We start from the raw sequence: 21,594 nt of genomic DNA on the forward strand, positions 1-21,594 counted from the left end.
TGCAATAAAATTAGTGTAGTAATCTTTAGTGATATGTAAACAGACATTACAACTTAAATTTTTAGTAAGAATAGTTTTATTTGGTTGTAAAAAATAGTCTGCAAATAGGCTATCAATATAGATTAATGCATTGCTATATGCACAATAAGTGTCCTGGAAAGTTAAAAATATCTTTCATATAATTTACCTGAATTATATCTAATAAATAGTTACTGAAAAATATAATCACTATTTAATATACCTTCTCATATATTTTTGTACACATATTAAGCTCGTGTAATTAGCATGATTTTGGTTAGCTTATGGTAACTGCATGCTTGGTATAACTATAGATATATATATATATATGTATACAAATCTACACATAAACTATACACAATTATATGTAGTACCAGTGTTAAGTGAATGGTTCTTATCTTATCAAGGCCAGTGTCATCAGTACAAGTGGTTATTATATCTGTAAGTGAGGAATATAGAAACATTTCGTTGGCTTTATCATATGATTTCAGTAAGTCAATTGAATTTAGGAGTAAGTGGTTACAAATTATTTGGTAAATGTTTAGAAATTGAGAAATTCTTTTAATATTTCAAGATTTTATTAAATATTTCAAGAGAATTGAAAATGAGGCAGAACTTTCTAGCTTAATGCTTAGGAATAACATGTATGTTGGTTTTTATGGAAAACATAATGTTGTCAAAGTTGCTTCAAGGAAATAGAAACTGTATCACAAAATTACTTTCCTTTAGACACATTTTGACTAAGCAGAATTTAAAGAAATATAGAATATGTCTTGAGATTCTCAATACATTGTAATATATTAACTAGGATTGCTGATTACGGCAATATGTACCAGTATTACTTTTATAAATTGAAAGTTGATGCATGCTTGGGAATGAAAAGACATTAAACATGTGTATTTACATGTATTCCTCAACAAGATTCCCTGAGGCATTATCTTATGTCAAATTTAAAGAACATATAGATCCATCAAAGTTTCTGAACAAGCACAAACTTCCTCTCTGTCTCCTGTAAAGGACCAATTTATTTTAAGTGTTGTTAATTTGCTGTAGAATTTGATGTAGCTTTATATTTTTCCAGCATTTCCCAAGCTTTACTGAATTGCTTTTTTTCTCATTTGATATTTTATTAATAACATACATATTTTTAAAGAGAAAACAATAATTTGGATTTAAATTTCTTCAAATTCAATTGTAATGTACATTTATTATTTTTAAATGTCTATTTATTATGGATTTTTATATTTATTAACACATATGTTACCAAACATATAAAATGACACATGTGTTGTACATTGTAGATCCAGCAGATGGCTGATATTGTACAAGGTGGTCACAGAGAGAATGTAGAAGAGATGGATGGTAATACTGATCTAAAGATTCAGAAGTAAGAGTTTTTCAGTCGATAGATATAAGAGGACGTGGTATGAGTGCCAATGAGACAACTCTCCATCCAAGTCATAATTTGTAAAAGTCATTTGAAAGTAAACAATGTAGGTCAAAGTATGGTCTTCAACACAGAGCCTTGGTTCACACCGAACAGCAAGCTATATGTCCGACATATAAGTGAATCATGGTTTATCTAACCAGTACTACTTTTTTAAAGGACTGGTGTTTCATGGGTAACCTAGACATTGGCAAACACATCTCTAAGGATACTAAATTAAGATAAAGTATCAAGGGGGAAATCAGAAAGCATAGTTACAAATGAAAACACATTAAACAAAAAGGAAGAAAGAAAGCCAAGTAGTAATACATTCTTACCTCTATAGTATGCAAGTTGTTTTTCTTGATTTCAACATTTTTTTTCAGGATGTTTGACTTAATGTATTTTGATTTCTTTTGGAACACTCCTTATCTAGTATATAGGGCATAATGCTTTCCAGTTTGTGTGTGTGTCTGTTCATACTTTTGTTTCGAAGTAATTTGTGGCCACATCAGCTTGAAAGTTAATACAAATGAACAAATGTTTCTATCAGGTGGACTGTTTAATATATTCAAATTTTAGTGAAAATCAAAAAGATAATGCAAGCAGGGAATAGTGATTTATTGTTGCATATTCTGAGTTTTCTATTTACAAAAGTCACATATAAGAGTCAATCTGCTCTTGTTGATAACTTTTTGGGTGAGATACAATAAAATATGGACATTTTTTTAATTTCAATGAAATCAATCCTTCTTATTTTAACCACTCTTCTCATGGCAGCATGCTCGAATGGAGTACAGGAGATTGTTGATTGAATCCTTAGCTGTGTCTAACAACTTAAAAATTGGGGATTGCTGCTTCTTCTTCAAAGCATGTAGCATTAAAGAGCAAAATTTGGTTGGCTCAGTGTTAGAATAATTTGTGTTGGTGGGATGAGTTGTTTAACTGCAGAATGTTACTGTGTGAAGTACACATTAAGTTTCTGACTTAAAATGTTGGTCTAGCACAGATATGAAATTCATATCAAATAAGCATGCTCTCATCTTGAAATTCATGTACGAATTAATGCCACTGGATGTCTAGTACTAATCCAATATCAATTATTATATAGCTTGTTGATAATGTTAGTATAAGTGAAATTTTGTGCTTTTCATCAGGAGTGTTTTTCTATAGTTATAACTAAAGCATGTTTTTAATATTACAGAGTGCCATTTATTGAGGAAGCTGTAATGGTTGAAAAGGTCCAGACATTACAGTCTGCTGCTGAGGTAATGTAGTTGGTTTGTTTATATAAAAAAGAAGATGTGCTGTGATTGCCAATGAGACAACTCTCCACAAAAGACAAAATGACACAGAAATTAACAACCATAGGTCAACATAGGATAGGGCCTTCAACAAAGCCCATACTGTATAGCCAGCTATAAGAAATGACAAATGTAAAACAATTTACGAGAAAAACTAATGGTCTGATTTATGTACAAAAAAAAGAATGTTAAACAAATATATAAAATAGCAACAAACGCCACACCTAATTACAGGCTCCTGACTTGGGACAGGCACTTACATACAGAATGTGGTGGGGTTAAACATGTTAGCTGGAACCCATCCTCCCACTAGCCTCCCCTTTATACATGTTTCCAAGTTTTATAAAGGATTATTTTATTTCAAGGATAAGGAACCAGCAAATAATTTATCTGACATCATTTTATTTACAGCAGTTAAGATAACTTTATTACATTAAGACAGTTTGAATAGCAACGTTTTTTGCTGTTGCTTATATGTTATACTTGAACTCAGATAATTATGGTGAATACCTACAAGTTGGTTTTCCCATTTGAATGGTTTTACACTAGTCATTTTTTTGGGCCCTTTATAGTTTACTGTTTGGTATGAGCCAAGGCTCCGTTTTGAGGACTGTACTTTTATCTATAATGTTTTTTCTTTTACAAATTGTGACTTGGATAGAGAGTTGTCTTATTGGCACTCATACCACATCTTCTTATATCTAACTATAAAGGCATGCAAACTTCAACATTTCTGTTTTTTGGCAAGGGCTGCCAGTTTTACTGCCAAAGTCAGTTGTATTCTCAAGGTACTCTGACTTCTTCCACCAAAAAAAACTAGCTGCAATGATAAAGCCAAGGTCTGAGAAAGTTATGTGTAACTAAAAAAAAATAGACAAATATTTTGATTGAATATGAAAAACAAGGAAGCAAAACCTATTAATAAAACAGAGGTAATATTATAAAGATGCCCTACACTTGGATGCTAAAATATCTTTTAAGGGATTTTATCATTTAGTTTTAAATTTAAAAGTAAATGTGAAATTTAGGTAGGAAAAAACATATTAACAGTACCAATTTTACTGCACTAGATGTGCATTATGATAATAAATGTCTTTTTGATGATGTTATGATTAAGGCCAAAATATTTGAAAAACCAAAACTTGTAAACAAATGTTGAAGAGCGTTTTATGGCAATGAAGGCAAAAGTTTATGTAAATTCAAGGTATATCAATTTTATTTATCTGTTTTATTCCGTTTGCAGAATGGGTTTAGTAGAAATGATGGAGACAATCTGAAACATGACATTACCAAGTTAACCAGTCAGATTCAAGAACTTAAAGATGAATGTGTTCTCTCTAAGCAAGAAATCGAAAATCTTCAGCAGCAGTTACTTACTCAACAGGATGAACACAAAAAGACAGTTGACGAGTATGCAAATGAGGTATCAGAAATATCACAAGAGAAACGCAAATATGAAGGTTTGTCAGAGAGACTGGAAATCACTGTGGAGGAACAAACGAAAATGATAGAAACTTTTAATCAAAACATAGCTGAAAAAGATGACACCATTGAAAAATGTGAGAAAAATCTTAAAGAACTTGGTGAACAGAGACTGAAATATGAGAGATTATCTGAAGAACTACAGCTTAGCGTTGATGAACAGAAAAGAATAGTAGAAAATTTGATTCAGGCTTCAAATGAAAAAGAAGAGAAAATCAACGAAATGCAAGGTTTAATTGATAATTTAAAGGATGTCATAACAGAGAAAGATGAAGAGATAACAGCCTTAGAAGATTCTAATCAGTCTTTATCAGAAAAGGATCAACAAATTGTAGAGTTACAAACGTCTGTAGAAAAATTAAAACATACAGTCTCAGAAAAAGATCAGAAAATCTTGTCATTGGTTGAAAATCTTCAAGAAGAAGAGGAGACATTATCTCCCCTGGCTGATGCAAATGAATCTCTGACAGCTACCCTTACTACCAGGGAGGCAGAAATAAGTGAAATCAAACAGTCTTTGTCCAAGAAGGAGGAAGAACTTGCAGAAATGAAGAAAGCATTTGATGATAAAGAACTTCAGTTTAAGAAAGCACTTGCTACTGCTAAGAAATTGAAGTTCCAATTACAGAAAACAATCAAAGAAAAAGAAGAAGCTTCTAAAGTTGAGGTTTGTATTACTTTGAATTTAGACAGAAACTAGAGGACTCCTTACAAGTAATGTAACTTAGAAGTGAAAACCACTAATGGTGTATTAATTCATGCTACAAAACCCTACTTGCTCTTTTTGTTGCTGATTTAGGTCATATCTGCAGTGTAAAATCCAGTTTTACAATATAAAATATGTGATGATAATATTACAACAGTTGTAATAAAATATTAAACTTCAGTAAAATAATGACTAAAACTGTATCAAGATCTGTAAAAACAATTCTATGTACCGTAACTCTTTAATCAAATTTTAAAGTTTTTCTCACATGTTGTAAAGAATTGCATAATTGAAGGTGCTTGGTGGAAAGATGCTACTCTTCCCTCGGAAATATGAACTTACTCAACATTGCTCTAAGTTAATTTTTCACTGTGAAGTAAATTGTTTGACACTAACAAAAAATCAGTTATCAAATAAAAATGTTATTGGCATACATCATAACATGTCGATAAGACAGCCACCTAAAAACAAAACAGAAAACAGACATAACACTTAGAGGTCAACCTGAACTCTTAACAATGGACAACATACTTTTGTTTGAAAAACTGACATAACTAAAAATGATTATTTTGATTTCCATTGTTTTCCTTTTTGAAAGATATGAAATATTGTTAGGTGAAAAAGAATGATTCATTTTATAAATGATGCTTCTTTTTGTAAATTTATTGGTGTATAAATGCTTGTTGGAAGTACATTTTGTATGAAACGCTTCATTTCTAAAAAATCATAATGTACATGGTCAACACTAACAACCCTCTAAATTAATGGAAAAAGCATTTAATACTTAAAAGTACATTTTTTGCTATGATCATGAAAACATAATTTTTATCAAGTTTTTCTCTTATTGACCTGTGCACTTTGTTGCGGAAGCTTGTGTCATCATGAATGTTACATTTCATTTTGAAATGAAGGTTAATTTCAGAATGACGTGAGATTGCTGTTAGCTAATCAAAATGACATATTATAATGAAACCTACATGTAAAATATTGTATACAATTATTCTTTTATTAAATGTAAACAAACATATTTTACATTATTTTTTTTATTCAGGGGTATAAAGAAGAGGATAGTCAGACAAAATCAAAAGAACTTGAAAGCAAAGAGGCAGAATTATTGGAAGTCAAAGAACTCCTAGAACAGAAATCATCTGAAATAGAAACCTTATCTAGTCAATTATTAACAAAAGAACATCAGTATACAGAAATGGAAGAAAAGTTCAAAACATTATCTGAATCTTTAACAGTATTAGAAGAAACAAAATCAGCATTAGAAAATCAGTTGTCAGAATTGTCACAAAAATACGAACAACTTTCGAATGATCATGTTGCTATAAATAGCTCCTTAGAAAAATCTCAGTTGAAAGAACAAGAGGAAAAACAGGAACTTCAAGAAAAACATTCAGAAATTGAAAAATTATCAACAAAAGTTTTAGAGTTAGAAAAAATAACTGAAGATAAAGAAAGTTATGTTAAAGAAATGGAAGAAAGAGTTGGAAATTTTGAAGAACTGATACAATCCCTTCAACAGGAAGTCAGAAAGCAGACAGCATCAGTGGAGCAGCTTCAGAATGATGTAAAACAAGGTCAAATAGAAAAAGGGCAACTGGAAGAAGAAAAACAAAGTCTTCAGAAAAATCTTGAACAAACAGCTTTAAAGATAGTCGATTTATCAAATCAGTTAGCATTTCATGAAGAAAATTTATCTCAATTTGCTCACAGTCTCAAACTACTCACACCTCAGTTACATCATATAGATTTCCAAAATTTGAATCAAGTTTCTGAAATCATAAAAGATGTTATCGGAACATCTGAACAGGAAATTAGTGTCCTAAAACAAAAACTAGAGAATAGTGAAATGACTTTAGGTGATGAAATTGAAAAGAAAGTTGAAGACTTACAAAGTTTTTATGAAACCAAATTAACCAATCAAATAAAAGAAAATCAGTCTCTGCAAGAGAGAATCTCACAACTAGATCATCAGTATAAGGAAAGTATGAAAGAAATTGAAACTAAATTAGCCAATCAAACAGAAGAAAAACAGTTATTGCAAAGTCAGTTCTCTGACCAGATAACTATGATTCAAAATGAAATTGAATCTAAAGAATCAGAATTAATTGAACTGACAACAAAAAATGAATCACTAAGAAATGAAATTTTGAAATTAACCAATCAGGTCACAGATATTGAAAATTTAAAAGCAGAGAATTTGTCTTTACAAGAACAGATTGCAATTTTAACTGAAGGAAACAATAGTCTTCTCAGTGAAAAAGAAATGCTTTCAAAACATGTTGAAGAACTTAAACAGTCTACAGGAAATATTTATGAAGAAAAGGACAAGTTAGCACTGACTCTTGTAAAGGTTTCAGATGAAAATCATGAACTTAAATTATGTGTTGACAAATTAACAACAGAAAAGCAAGATTTGGAGTTATCTTTCTCTGCAGTAACAGGTGACAACAAAGACTCTGAGACAGCTATGAGTGAACTTGTACAGCAATGTCAGAAACTGCAAGCAAAAATAAGTGAAATTACAGCACGAAATGAACATTTGCAAACAGAGGTGAATAGTAATAAAGAAGATCTAGACCTAAGCAGGTCAGAATTACTATCTAAAGATAGTGCTAGAGTCGAGTTAGAGGGAAAACTTTCTCAGGCAAATGAACAAATTCTTAATCTGAAAATAGAATTAGAAAATAAAATTGAATCTCTTCAGAGACTACAAGAACTAGAAAATACATGTGAAACATTAACTTTAAATTCAGCCACAGATTCTCAAGTAAAAATAGAATTAAATAATGAACTGGATAAATCACAACAGAAAATTCATGATTTGGAAACAGATGTTGAAGATTTAAAGCAAGATATTGTTGAACTGACAGAGAAATGTAATATTCTTAGTCAAGATAAAAATGATATAGAAACTAAATATAACAAGTTAAATGAAAGAAAAGAAGAAGTAACTGAGAAAATGGATAAAGATGTAGCTCATGTTACAGACATGGCATGGGGAGATACCATAGAAAAGGTAGCCATTGAACCACTTAAACAGTCAGCACCAGAATATGGCCAGGATTCTCAAGTCCAGGAGGGGTGGGGTGATGCTATCCAAAAAGTACAAGTTGTGCCTCTAAGGCAAGAAGCCCCTGAAGAAAATAATGAAATTCAGGCTCTTAAAGATGAAATTAAAACTTTACATGAGAAGTTGTCAGTAAATGAGACAAAATGTGAGAAGATGTTGACCAAGCTTAAAGCTTTCAAGGCTAAAAATCAGGCTTTACAAACTGAACTAGATCATACTAAAGAAAAACTTTCTGAGACCACAACAAATTTGGAAAGTAGCCATGCTAATGCAGAGACATCAACTAAAGCTTTGAAAGAAGAAATAGAAAAATATGAACTGGAATTTAAAAGTGTTAAAAGAGAAAAAGAGGAAGTGATACAATCTTTAGACACAGAAAAATTAAAGAATGAAAAGTTGAATACACATGTGTTAGAAAATGAGACAAAATATAAAAGTCGTATTGAAGTTTTGCTTCAGCAAATTGAAACTGAAAGTTCTCAATTAACAGAGTTAAAATCTCAAAATCTTAAATTATCTGATGATTGTCAAATATTAAAACAGGAGAATTCTAAATTATCAGAATCTATGAACCAAGGATTGAAAGAAAAAGAAACACTGCATGTAGAAAATGAAATTTTACGATCAGAAATTGAAATCTTGGAACGAAGTAAAAGTGATAATGAGAGACAAGTAAAGGAAAATCAGTCGTTGTGTGATGAACTAGAATCTGAGTGTAAAAGTTACAGGGAAATTGTTGCTAATCTAAAACAAACATTGAATCGAGAAAAAGAGGAACATTTTCATAAAATCAAACAAATTCAAGGTGGTGGTGAAGATGTCAGTGATTTGAGAAAGAAAATATCTGAACTAGAACAAGAAAATAATCAGTTAGCTGTTTTAAAAACTAGAATCTCTGAACTTGAATCAGAACATGAACAAATAGTAGAAGAAATGGACGGTCTAAGAGAAGATCTGATTAATGAAAAGAAAGACTCCAAGGAGAAAATAGAAAACTTGAAGACTGAATTTAAAAATGCTCAAGGAGCTGATAATGTTGATGATTTGAAAAGGGAAGTTGAAAAGTTACGTACATTGTGTAAACAACAACAGGTCGAAAGAGAAGGACTTGACTGGAAACTTCAGGAAATGTCATCACTAGAAGAAGAGATTGAAGATCTAAGGTTAGAGCTAGAAAGTACAAGGAAGGAACACAAATCTGGTATCAGTGAGGAAAATTGGAAGAAAATGAAGGATGATCTAGATCAAACTAAGGTAGCACTGAAAAAGAAAGAAGCAGAATTTGAAAGTTTAAAACAAGGAAAAACAACATCTTCCTCAGACGATCGTGTCACTGACCTTGAAGAACAGTTGGAACTTATTAATGAAGAGCTCAATGAAGTCATGTCTGAGAATGAAAGGTTGAAATCTAACCCTGCAGCAATGAAAGAACAAATGTATGACACATTGCAAAAACAATTCTCTGACCTGGCTGAGAAATACAGTACTGCAATGGAAGAGAATGAAAAACTTAAAACTGTGCAACAAGAAAAATCTAGAGACTCTGACAAACCTCAAGTGGCAGCTAATGACTCCAAGGTCACAGATTTGGAGGAACAGCTTCAAATGATCAATGAGGAACTAAATGAATTAATGTCAGAAAATGAGAATCTAAAACAAGGTGCTGGACCAGATAAAATGAAAGTACAAATGTTTGACAAGTTACAAAGTGAGTTTGAAGAACAGAACAAAAAATTTGAATCTCTAGAGAAAGAAAATAGTGATCTTATTAAGCAAGCTGCAGAAAACACTCAGGCTGATAACTCAGAAGTTGAAGGATTGAGAGAACAGTTAGATATTATAAATGAAGAACTCAATGAATTGATGTCAGAGAATGAAAGGTTGAGGTCGAGGACAAGTCCACAAGAAATGAAGGTCAAAATGTTTGATTCACTACAGAAAGAATTCCAAGAAATGGGAGAAAAATATTCAGAAGCTGTGAAAAATGTTGATAATTTGAAGAATGAAATTAAGGAAAAGAATTTAGAGATAAGTTCTCTCCTGAATAACTTGGATGTGAAACAAGTTGTGGAGGTTGATGAAAATATCAAACGTGAACAGGTACGACACGTTGGGAAATCTCCCGATTCTAGTTCAAGAGAAAATGACATGATGAAACAAGAGAATGAAAAGTTAAGACAATTGTTAGCAGAAAAAAGTGCAATGTTTGATAAATTACAAACTGATTTAAATAGTATGAATGCTGAATATAGTAAGATCATTAATGACAATTCAAATATGGCAAAGCAAATAGAAGAACTTCATCAAAGATTGTTAAAACAAGGCGAGTCTCAAAAAGATGTATTAATCATCAAAGAAGAAAGAGACCATTTTGAAAGAGAAAAAGACAGACTGATCAAACATATTTTAGATCTTGAAAAACAAATAGAAACAAACTCTGATCAAAACGTTCAAGTGAATCAGGAATTACTAAAAGTTGAAGGAGAATTACAACAATTAGTATTTGATAAAAATAGCCTACAATCTCAGTTAAATCTGTCCAATGAGGATGGAAAACAGACGAGTAGGTTTCAGGCAGATTATGACCAGTTACAGAAACAGTTTAATGTGGCAATGGGACAGAAGAATCAGGCACAAACAGAAAGTAACCAGTTAAATCATAGATTACAACAGAGAGAAGCACGATGTCAACAGCTTGCAAGACAGGTGTGTAAATTGTCACTTGGGTTGGGTTTTTTATGGGGGGGGGGGGGGGGAGGGGTTATTCTTTTTATTCCAGTTAACAGGCTATTATTTGAACTTGGAATTATTTTTAATTATGGAATTTGCTAATTTTCTTGTTATTGAAATTTTTAATAAATTCCATGTTTATTTTCTACATTAATGTTCTGTGCTGCACAGAACACTTTCTTTTACAAAGAAGATAGTACATTTTCAATAGAATGTACTGTGCCGAGCACAACACTTTCTATACAAAATACATTGTATGGAAAGTGTTATGATCCGCTCAAAACATTATAATACCAAATAAACATGGAATTTATTAAAAATTTCGAAGCACAAGAATTTATGCAAATTCCATAATTAAAAATAATTCCAAGTGCAAGTAATAGCCTGTTAGTTGTTGTTTAAATTTTTTTCTCTTAACTTAAAAGGTAAACTTGAGTAGTTATTGAGAGTTTAAAAATAATTTAAAGATTGATTTGGATTACATAATTGCTAAATACATACAGAGCTAGTACTTTAATATTAATTTTTCAATTTATAATTCAAAGAAATTATACATTTATATTTCATAAAGCTTTTAAGAATTTGTTTGTTTTAATCCATACTAAGTAGAAACATGTTACACATGTTACACTCAGATTCATAAAACATTTCTTGCAGATTGCATTTTATTACAATTGAAAATTTGTTCTAAATAAAATTTGAGATATTCACATACATGACATATAATGAACACTATTGATAAAATGATGCAATATTAATTAAATTGGAAAAAATTGTGGTCAAATTTTACAATAACATGGCAATCATTTTTTCTTTGTGTGTCTTAAACATTCTTAAACATGGTAAATGATTTTTTACTTACAGGAATTATTTTATTAAAAAAGATATACAGCAGATTGCATTGAGTGTGTAGGTAAAGGGAAAATCTTTGGTTAGCTTGCTTGTCAGCTTGCTTGTAAGCTGAACTGTGAAAACATTATTAGGTTATGTTTACTACCCTCCTTTCTGAGTAGTCTAGTCCTACAGACAGATAGATTAGTTATCTTTCAGTCTAGTCTGCTATGAAAGGAGGGTAGTTTTCCTAACATATTACTGACTTCACAGTTTACCTAGCAAGCAAGCAAACCAAAGATATTACCTTTACCTACAGCCTCAATGCATTCTGCTGTAAAAATGCATAAAAGTCTTCATCACCTCAAATTTAATCTTGCATACCTTCAAAACAACTTGCTCATGTTACAAAAAAGAAATATGTATGTAAAGAAACGTATCAGTATATGCTACATATTTTATGAAGTAAACTTCTTGCAAACTATCGTAATGTCAGATTAAACTACATGCCTATCAATTTTTATAGGTGAGCCAGTTAGCAGAGGACAGAAGTCATCTGAACAAACAACTTGGTAACTTTTCACAGGCTCTGAGAGGGAGAGAACAAGAGCTGAGTTCTCTACAACAACAATACAGGTTATTGTACCAGGCACACAATGAACTCCAGGCTAAGGTTGGTTCATTAGTCATTTGTTAATAGTTTATTTGGTTAAAATCAAATACCTTTTTACATACACAAGATATATAGTCACAATTAGATGGTTACAGGGGAACATCAGCATCTAAAAATGGATAATTAACAGAAAAATCCTCTCTTCTATCTTAAATTTTGCTATTAAACTTCCCTTCTTCCCGTTAATGATATAGATATCTTAGTATCCAAGAATCAACTGATGTTTCTGAGATGATAAGCAATAGATAAGTTTATATAATATGCAAGTGAGATGCATGTTCATACTCATCAATTTAAAACAGTTCAAAATCTGTGTACATAAATTGAATAGTATCTTGTGCTCTTAATTTTATTTCATGCTTCAAATAACTACCATTAGAGGAAACCAATAATCAATCAATAATCAATCAATCATATATTATACCACCAATCTTAAAGTGGGTGTTTTAATACAATTACTTTGTAGGTGGCAAATTGCTTCAGTATCATGGAATTATTTGATATTTGATTTGAAATAATATAACATTGAGTTACTATCCAAGAGATTTTTAGATCTGCAAGAAAATAATATCCATTTGACAAAGCGATTTCATTGAATTTCTGTTAAGGCTACTCTGCATGTATTTGAGTTTAGGTATACTTTGTAGAACTGTTAGTTAAACTTTTTGCTTTAATGTATATTGCTTTCTTTTATATTTCTTAAAAATTGAGATATTGTTCCAAATAATCAGTATTATTTATGTAGAAGTAAAATCATTCCTTTTATCTTTCAGTTAATTTCGTTTGAAAGAAAAGCTACATCTGAGAAAATTCAAAAGGCTAATGCTATAGAATTGTCAGAGGTCAAAGTTGAAAAGTTGCCAGATAGTCAAAGTTCATCCAATGACAAACCACATAGACAGACATCAGAAGACATGAGAATGGAAAACAAAGAATTTGAGGCCAGGTTTGTTCATATGCATGTTTGTTTGTGTCTGTTAAGAAACAATGTAGATGAGACCTAAGTATGCTGTTGTAGTTCCATTAGTGTGAGTTAGTTCTCTACAAAACATAACAACTCAAGGTTAAGCCATGTTTTGTATTTATATGCTTTAAGTCTTGAATATGCTTAGATATTTCATCCTCTATGGACCTCTGTGTAGTTAAAAAAAGTATTATTTGTTGCCAAAGGTTAATTCCTTTCATTACTATTCAATGGGAGACAACTTTGATTTGCTTCAGTTTATTGAATAAATATATTACCTCCCCTGATACCATACATACTTCAGTTTTTGCTGTTGAAAATAAATTGACAAAATATTGCAATTTAAATAAACCAATGAAATATTTTATTATAGATTGGCAGACTTTGCCAGAGTGAGAACCCAATTAACAGAAACAAATGAGAGGTTGGAAAAGACATTACAAATGGAAAGAGAACAGCGATTACAGACCGAAGAGGCTCTGTCAGCTGTCCAGGCTAGGCTTAGGTGTATAGAGACAGGAGATGAGGTAAGTGAACATTCAAAGGAAATCTTAAGCATTACTTATGGTTTATAAGTGATAATTATCAATGTAATCATTGTTTCTTTCAAGGGTTAATGCATCTTGTGGTTCTAGAAATACAAATTGTAACTTGTTTGTTAATTATCAAAAAGAAAATTGGTTGTAAACAATACTTACCGAAAGGTACAGTACAAACAACATTATTTTTTGAGAAAAAATCTTTATATTTGAAATGTTAGAACAAATTCACAAATTATGCATGTACTTTATTAGAAAGTCCATAAAATTAGTGAAAAACGATCTTAGATTTGTATGAAATTTTTATTTTTTAAAAGTGTTCATTAATGATAATTAAGTTATGTTATTTGTTTTACCAACAGTTGAAGATAGATATGGGAGAAGATGATTATGACAGAATAAGAGAAGAAAGTCCAATGTTATGTAAGTCTTATGAATTGAATGTAGCTTCAAATTTCGATTAAATAAAGAACCTGAATTTCTTTTTTTTAACATTTATTCACATGATGATGATTTGTGATAGTCCCTTATGAGTTTGTTTATGATTATATTATATTACATGTTGGTGATCTCTAATGTATTTGCCCTCTATTTATAACTTTGACCTGTATTTTATAAATTGTCATTTTGATAAAACACAAGCAGTGAAATTTCCTTTAAAGTAAATGATTACCAGAAAAAAGTATAGGTTATACAGAAATTAAATAATAAACAGTGCCTGGTGATGATTCATAGCCTACCCATTTGGTCCTTCTTCAAAGGCAAAATGATGGTTTGATAGCGGCACTCTATTCAGGGTTTCTTATGGGTCAATTTTATTTTTCGCCACCTTATTTTGCCAAAAATATTTTTTCACCACTTTAATTTTATTTCATGCAGACTTAAAACTCTTTGCCAACAAGCTTACTTTTAATTTTGAACTCTATCTATGTGTTATATTGAGTCCTAGTGTACATAAATCACACATTTCTATTCCTTCATCAACATTTTGATAAATAATCTGAATTTGAATAAACAAAATTACATTTATGAATTCTTTAAGGGACGACATCAAAAGTTCAATGAAGGATAAAAAACTTAATTCACATAGTTTTTTCACTGACCCCCCCCCCCCCCCCCCCCCCCCCCTCTTAACTTAATTTGGGAAAAATTGATTGACCAATAGGGATATATGTAAAATCGATTTTAGATTAACAAAACTTGCAGGAATGTTGACCCCCACCCCAAACTATTTGATTTAAGTTTTTTATCCTACATCGATCTTTTGATGTCGTCCCTAAAGGGACATTACAAAATCAATGAAACTGTCCACCTATCCCCTTTTCCAGGGTTATTGGATTGTAACTAATTTTATTTATTGGATAATTTTTGTTTTATAGATCAAGGACTATAATGATTTGGAAGTGTCAAATTGAAAATATTTTATTTTTTTTAAAGTTGTAAACACAGCTAATTTAAATGAAACATTTGTACAAACATTTTTTTCTGCAATACAATAAGCATCTTGATATCCATCAAATGCTTGTATTTTTTTCCAAACAGCTGATTATTGATGTTCTGTCAAGACCAAAACATGTGACAAGTTTAAGGTTAAAAGGCTGATTGATAAAGATAAAGTCTGAGAGACTTGAAAAATAGACACTGTCAAACTGCTATAATTCTTTTGTAAAAAAACTTCCTTTAATTGCCACAATTTCGTTATTTGGATACGATTGCTTTCAAGCAATCTGTAGAATTATACCATTGACTCAGGGCCATGCCCTCACGTCAACCGTTTTATTCTAAACATTAAGGAACATCTCAGATTCTTATGATTGTCTTGCCTTAAAAGGTAAAAACAAACAAAGGGATTGAACTTCAACAACTTTCCTATAATGTTCTTTTCATAATCTTTATGTTTGATATTTTCCTTGACTTATATGCATGTTTTTTCACAACACGGAAAATCAGAATCAAGCAGTGTTTATATTTAGTGTTTTTATAAATTTAGAAACATTTCAGAGGGAATTCCCCAGTTTTTGATAAAAATGTGAGAGTTCTCTGAATTCCGATAAATCTATTTCTGTCATATAAGAACTGAAGTGGAGTTTTTCTTATATGTCACCGTTATGAAACTGATATTTGATATTGTACTTCCATAAAGAAATAGTGAACCATTTAGGTCATTTAATTAACATTTAATATACGTTCTTGCTCCAGGATTTGTTTAAGTAATTATGCGCATGCATATAGTTTTCTTGACTGCAAGGGGTATTAGATTGAATGGTTGCTCTGGATTCCCTATTCAATTGATTAATTTAAAACTCATGGGATCCTTTCTATGTATGTCTGCTATTGAGGGTTATTGTTGTTGCATAATTTTAAATCGTATGCATCATTTAAATTTAAAAAAAGTAGTCCACATCGTAAAGGTGTAACTACAACACTCTTTCAGGCGAAATGGAGTCTTCCATATTATCGTTTCAAGTTGTCTCCCTTCTGGAAGTAACTTTTGTCAATTCTGAATTCGATACAACACATCAAGAAAAATTAATTCGTTCTGTCGATAAACGTCGTATTATATTAAAAACGATCGCAATTTAATTTGAGGAATGTGTACAGAAAGGAGTCATGACCACTGACCCAAAGGAAAATAAATATTTAAAGAGTTAGGAATGGGGTTCCTCCTAGAATTAACGTAGGAAAATAGGTGATAAGATACGAAGTGAAATACCTTCTCTCACTCTGAGTCTCAGTGACTGCTGTGGAAAGAAAACTTGGAATTGATAGTACAAAAATAAAACACAATAGGCCTAAGTACAATGTTCATACACTGGTATCCGGGATTGGCTATTTTGAAACTATTCAGATTACATAAATTACATTTTACATGTGCAGTTGAATTAGTTTTGAAAATAATATTATCCAGCTACATGTATACCTTTGTCAATGAAAACAATGGCAATCGTATCCCTCAGAGCAAAGACACCAAAATGGTGACCTCCAATGAAATGAGGGCCTCAGGGAAGATTAGTAATTGTAAATTACTGTGTTTACCCTCTTTAAATAAAGAATTTATTATTATTATTATTTGTTATCCTTAACCAGACAATTATCAAAGTATAAAAAAAACAGATAATTATCCAGTTAGGGGTCACTTTCATACTCTATATAAACAGAGTATGTATAAACTTGTGAGCTTTGTTGATAGTTTTTGTAGTTTGTTAGATAATACATTAAGCATTTGAGATTTAACTCAATTGTTTGACTTATTTTCAGTGAGAAATGATACAACCTATTTCTGCAGAATGACAAGATGGCTGAGAATACAGAAGTATGTATTGTATTTTTATTGTCTTTTATGAAAGCTTTATGAAAAGTTCTTTGAATTTAATTTTATAATAAAATGCATGAAAATCCTTTAAGCACATTCATACACATGGGATATAGAAGGAAGATGTAAGACTGTACCTTTTTATGTCTTGCCTGGGATGAAAGTTTTAAAAAGCGAAAAGTCGTCATTGATGTCAATTGTTAAGTTTTATTGCTTCAGATAGTTTGATTAAGAACTTCTTGTGATAGATCATTGATGTTTGATATAAAAATGCATTGCTATCAGTATATGTCAGATTGACTAATATTTCTATACCCTTCTCCCTAGGTCATGGCCTGGCAACTTTGAATTAATTAGCAATTTTCTCTGTTAAGCTTTCTTCTCAAGTTAATTTGATAGGAACTACTTACAATAGACATTAATATTATCTTTAAAATTCTTTTTCTTTCTGTACAAATATCTTAATTAATCTTGTCTTTGTAAACAACAAATGTTGGAACTAGTAACACATTAAGATTAGTTTGATTAAACTTATGTCTTTTGAATGTTGACAAAGACTGTAGGCTAATTGTCTCACTTTGATTTTTAGAGAATACTACTGTGTATCTGGCCGACAACTGACCCGTCTGATGAGACAACGACCTGGTATACGGAAAATGATATGGGTCTACTTCATTTTCCTTCATATAATGATGTTTGCATCTGTATTTGGCTTAATATGAACATATATCTAGTCAAGAAGTCATCTTTTAAAAATTTATGACCTGCATAATTATTTATTATCTCTCATTGTAGATATCTATTGTTTTTGTTTTGTAAAAAAAAAGTTAAAACTGTATGTTAACCAGAATTGTTGAAAATTAAACATGTGTACATTTGTACATAGATTTGTTGATACCTCTTGCTACAAAAACTATAATGATGCAAAAGTTGTTTTTTATTTTAAATTGTGATATATTGGGCAGCTTTTAAGTTTTGTTTTGTTTTCACATTTTGAGACAAAAAAGGAAATCTTTGAATTATGATATACATTCCAAATACAAAATTCTGTAGTAGGTTTGGTAATTACTTACTGATTTTCAGTTTTAAATTAAAGATGAGACTATCTAAGGCTCATGTGTTGCTTTCTCCTTAATTAAAGGTATATAAATTGCCCAAATTGAATACATATAAATATCAAATGCTTTGTAATTGTAGATCTATATAGATTTCAACATACATGTACATGTATTGTAAGATTTAAAAAACAAAATATGACAATATCACTCATACCTCATTCATGTTTGCTTTTAACTTATTTAATGTTGTTAGTTGAAGGTCTGTATTGCATGTTTTATAAGTTGATGTTAAAAATTAAAATTTAAAAGCTTGCTCAAAATTTGAGATCAAAAATTTTAAAAATAGTTTATTTATATATATTGGTTAACATTCCTATGAAAAGCACTGTGATAGTTTTCCCAACCTTTTCATGTTGTTTCTATATTTACTCTTAGTTGCATCATAGCTGTTGTTATTATCAGTAATTCTGACACTTTATTTTCATAGAAAGTTTTTTTGTTGTTTAGTTCAAAATAGATTGTTTTCCTAAACTAAGAAATCATGAATTATGTATTATGTATGTTAATAATTGACATTTCATTTTTTTTTGCCCTTTTATTTAAAAACTTTGTATGTATATATGTATGTAAATGGTGTGAAATGATAATGAATTTGTTTGTATGAAATGATATTTCGGTGATGAATAATTGTTATTTTGTTCTTATGTGGTGAAACTATGACAATATTGAATTAAGTGTAAGAAAGTTATTTGAAAGAAAATCTGTTTTATCATGAATTGCATAAATTTATTTTTAGTTTTAACTTTATTTGAATTATAGGTTAATATTAAAAAAATGTTTAACTATTGCAATTATATAAGTTGTATCTGTCAACTCTATATATAATCAATTAAAATTTAATTCATTTAAATTATTTAGTCATTTATTATACTATGCTCATGTAAAATAAATATTGAACTAAAGGTATTTCAACAGCTTGTCTGTACAAAAACCCATTAAACTATGTACTTAATGATCTTTAATATATCTAATCTTTATTTTTATTGTATACAGAAGAATTTAATTTTTCTGCTGTTCGTTATTAAAGATTATCTATGTTTATATAAGTTTAAGAAATATTGCCATCCAAACAAGGTGAAAATAAAAACTGGAAAAAGATTAGCAATGATTTGTTTAAATGTATGCAGATGGCAATTTAAGCCAATATTTTATGGTTTTAATGACCAGCTGTTAGCTTTCAAAAAAGACATAATGTAACACTGAAGTCTTTTTACCCGTTCCATAGTAATAATCATTACTGACCTATTTTATAGTATTGTTATGGCATTGTTAGCTTTAAATTAATATTTCATGTGTTTTTGGCATAGGCTTGATAGTGCATTTGTGTGAAATTGCCTGAATATTGTGATGATATTCATAATACATAGATTTATTTATAGATAACTGTCCTTGACAAATAGAAATCTTTGGGTTTTTTTGTGCTGTTGGATTGCTGTCTCATTTATTGTATGTCTCACATTTCTTTTGATTTAAACAAATCAATGATAAATTGTAAGCAGTTTATTTTCCTAAAGTTAAGAAGTTGTGTTCAATTTTATAGCTTCTCATGAAATTGGTTTTAATATCGTAATTATATTTAATACAACAAGAAAGTACTGAAAATAGTGGAAAAAGAATAAATTTGTGGTTGGTCGAAAACACTATTAGCTGAAGATGATTCGAAATTGAATAAAAAATATCTTATTCATGACTAAATGTTAAAAAAGGAGATTTTAGATAAGGACAGCAATTCAGCAACACAAAAAGATCCCTTTCTTTGATCATTGTTGATGTATATTGATTAGTGATATTTTAATGGAATTTTATCCTGCATTATTGTGTGAAATAGCAATATAAATCCATTGTATCTCAATACATTATTAAATGTATAGGTTGTAATGTCAGTTATATCTTCAATCATTTTCACAAATATTGTCTTCATATACATTAATTTGAGATTGAAGGATAAAAATAAAGGTGCAACACATAAAATATATAAATTAGTTATTTTTTAGGAAAAAACAGCATTGTGTATGAAACTGTGGCCATATGTATATAATGTGTTCAAAAGGTATTGCAGAAGTCACAGTTTACTGAACATATCAGTGATAAAAATGTGATATCAAATAAATCTTGGGGAAAAACTTATTGTGTTGTTTTATCATCCATTCTCCAATATACAGTCAAACCTGTATGTAAAGGTCACCATTGGGACCATAGAAAACTGACCATACTAGAGAGGTGACCTTTCATTTTAGGTTCAAAATGTATAATAATTATACCCCCGCTTTAAAAAAGGGGGGGTATACTGTTTTACCTCTGTCTGTCAGTCTGTCCGTCCGTCAGTCCGTCCGTCAGTCCGTCCGTCCGTCAGTCAGTCAGTCCGTCCCATGAAACTTTCGTCACATTTTTCTCAGGAACTACACATCCACCCTTTCTGTAATTTGGTATCAACATTTATATATGTTAGCCATACCGTGTGATGCGTTTTCAGATTCATCACTTGACAACTTCCTGTTTACCGAACACTTGTATGATTTTACACATGATAGCCAAGTTGAAAATTTTCGTCACATTTTTCTCAGGAACTACACATCCACCCTTTCTGTAATTTGGTATCAACATTTATATATGTTAGCCATACCGTGTGATGCGTTTTCAGATTCATCACTTGACAACTTCCTGTTTACCGAACACTTGTATGATTTTACACATGATAGCCAAGTTGAAAATTTTCGTCACATTTTTCTCAGCAACTACAATACAAGGATTTCTGAAATTTGGTTTCAGGATTTATATAAGTCAGCTATACCGTGTGATGCGTTTTCAGATTCATCACTTGACAACTTCCTGTTTACCGAACACTTGCATATTTTTACACTATTAATATTATCCACTTGCGGCGGGGGTATCATCAGTGAGCAGTAACTCGCAGTTTCACTTGTTTTTACAGTGGAAAAAGTAGAAGGTTGCCTGCTAAAGCTTTTTTTGTTGCTAAAATAGAGGGGACCTTAAAACAGGTTTGACTGTAGTGAATTTGTCTCCTATTTGCATCATGAAACTATTAGCTACTTTTCCGTTTAATTTGATATCTATTATAGCACCTTGTAAATTTGCTTCCCTTCTCAAATCCCTTAAATTTGATACTTTTTCTCACTGGTATAGCCAATGAATTTGGCCTATGAGTTTACTTTCCATTGCCTCCAGCTTATGAAGAATCCCTATTCTTGCATCAGTTATTTTGCCTTCCATTCACCTTTCTATTCAGTTGCTTTGGTACATCCATGTTCTATGATGCATCTAAAAAAAAGAAACAAATTTTGATAGGGAAATCAATCATTAACCAGATGCTCCGCAGGGTGCAGCTTTATACGACTGCAGAGGTCGTACCCTGAATGGTTGGGGCTAGTATGGACACAACATTCAAGCTTG

The 21,594-nt window shown here is 30.7% G+C and overlaps 1 protein-coding gene across 5 annotated transcripts in view; it reads left to right on the forward strand.

Annotated features, from left to right (window-relative positions):
- LOC143048016 (uncharacterized) overlaps positions 1-20,310 on the forward strand; it is a 54,737-nt gene extending 34,427 nt beyond the window's left edge. For all 5 annotated transcript variants that reach the window (XM_076221436.1, XM_076221438.1, XM_076221437.1 and 2 more), the window contains 10 exons: positions 1,320-1,405; positions 2,649-2,712; positions 3,992-4,897; positions 5,988-10,721; positions 12,103-12,249; positions 13,023-13,195; positions 13,587-13,740; positions 14,115-14,175; positions 17,011-17,065; positions 17,655-20,310. In XM_076221436.1, coding sequence (XP_076077551.1) covers positions 1,320-1,405; positions 2,649-2,712; positions 3,992-4,897; positions 5,988-10,721; positions 12,103-12,249; positions 13,023-13,195; positions 13,587-13,740; positions 14,115-14,175; positions 17,011-17,065; positions 17,655-17,787 — 6,513 coding nt within the window. In that variant the 3' untranslated portion in view covers positions 17,788-20,310. The remainder of the gene's footprint in view (positions 1-1,319; positions 1,406-2,648; positions 2,713-3,991; positions 4,898-5,987; positions 10,722-12,102; positions 12,250-13,022; positions 13,196-13,586; positions 13,741-14,114; positions 14,176-17,010; positions 17,066-17,654) is intronic.
- The last annotated feature ends 1,284 nt before the right edge of the window (positions 20,311-21,594 follow it).

Source organism: Mytilus galloprovincialis, chromosome 10, assembly GCF_965363235.1.
Source record: "Mytilus galloprovincialis chromosome 10, xbMytGall1.hap1.1, whole genome shotgun sequence".
Taxonomy (NCBI): domain Eukaryota; kingdom Metazoa; phylum Mollusca; class Bivalvia; order Mytilida; family Mytilidae; genus Mytilus; species Mytilus galloprovincialis.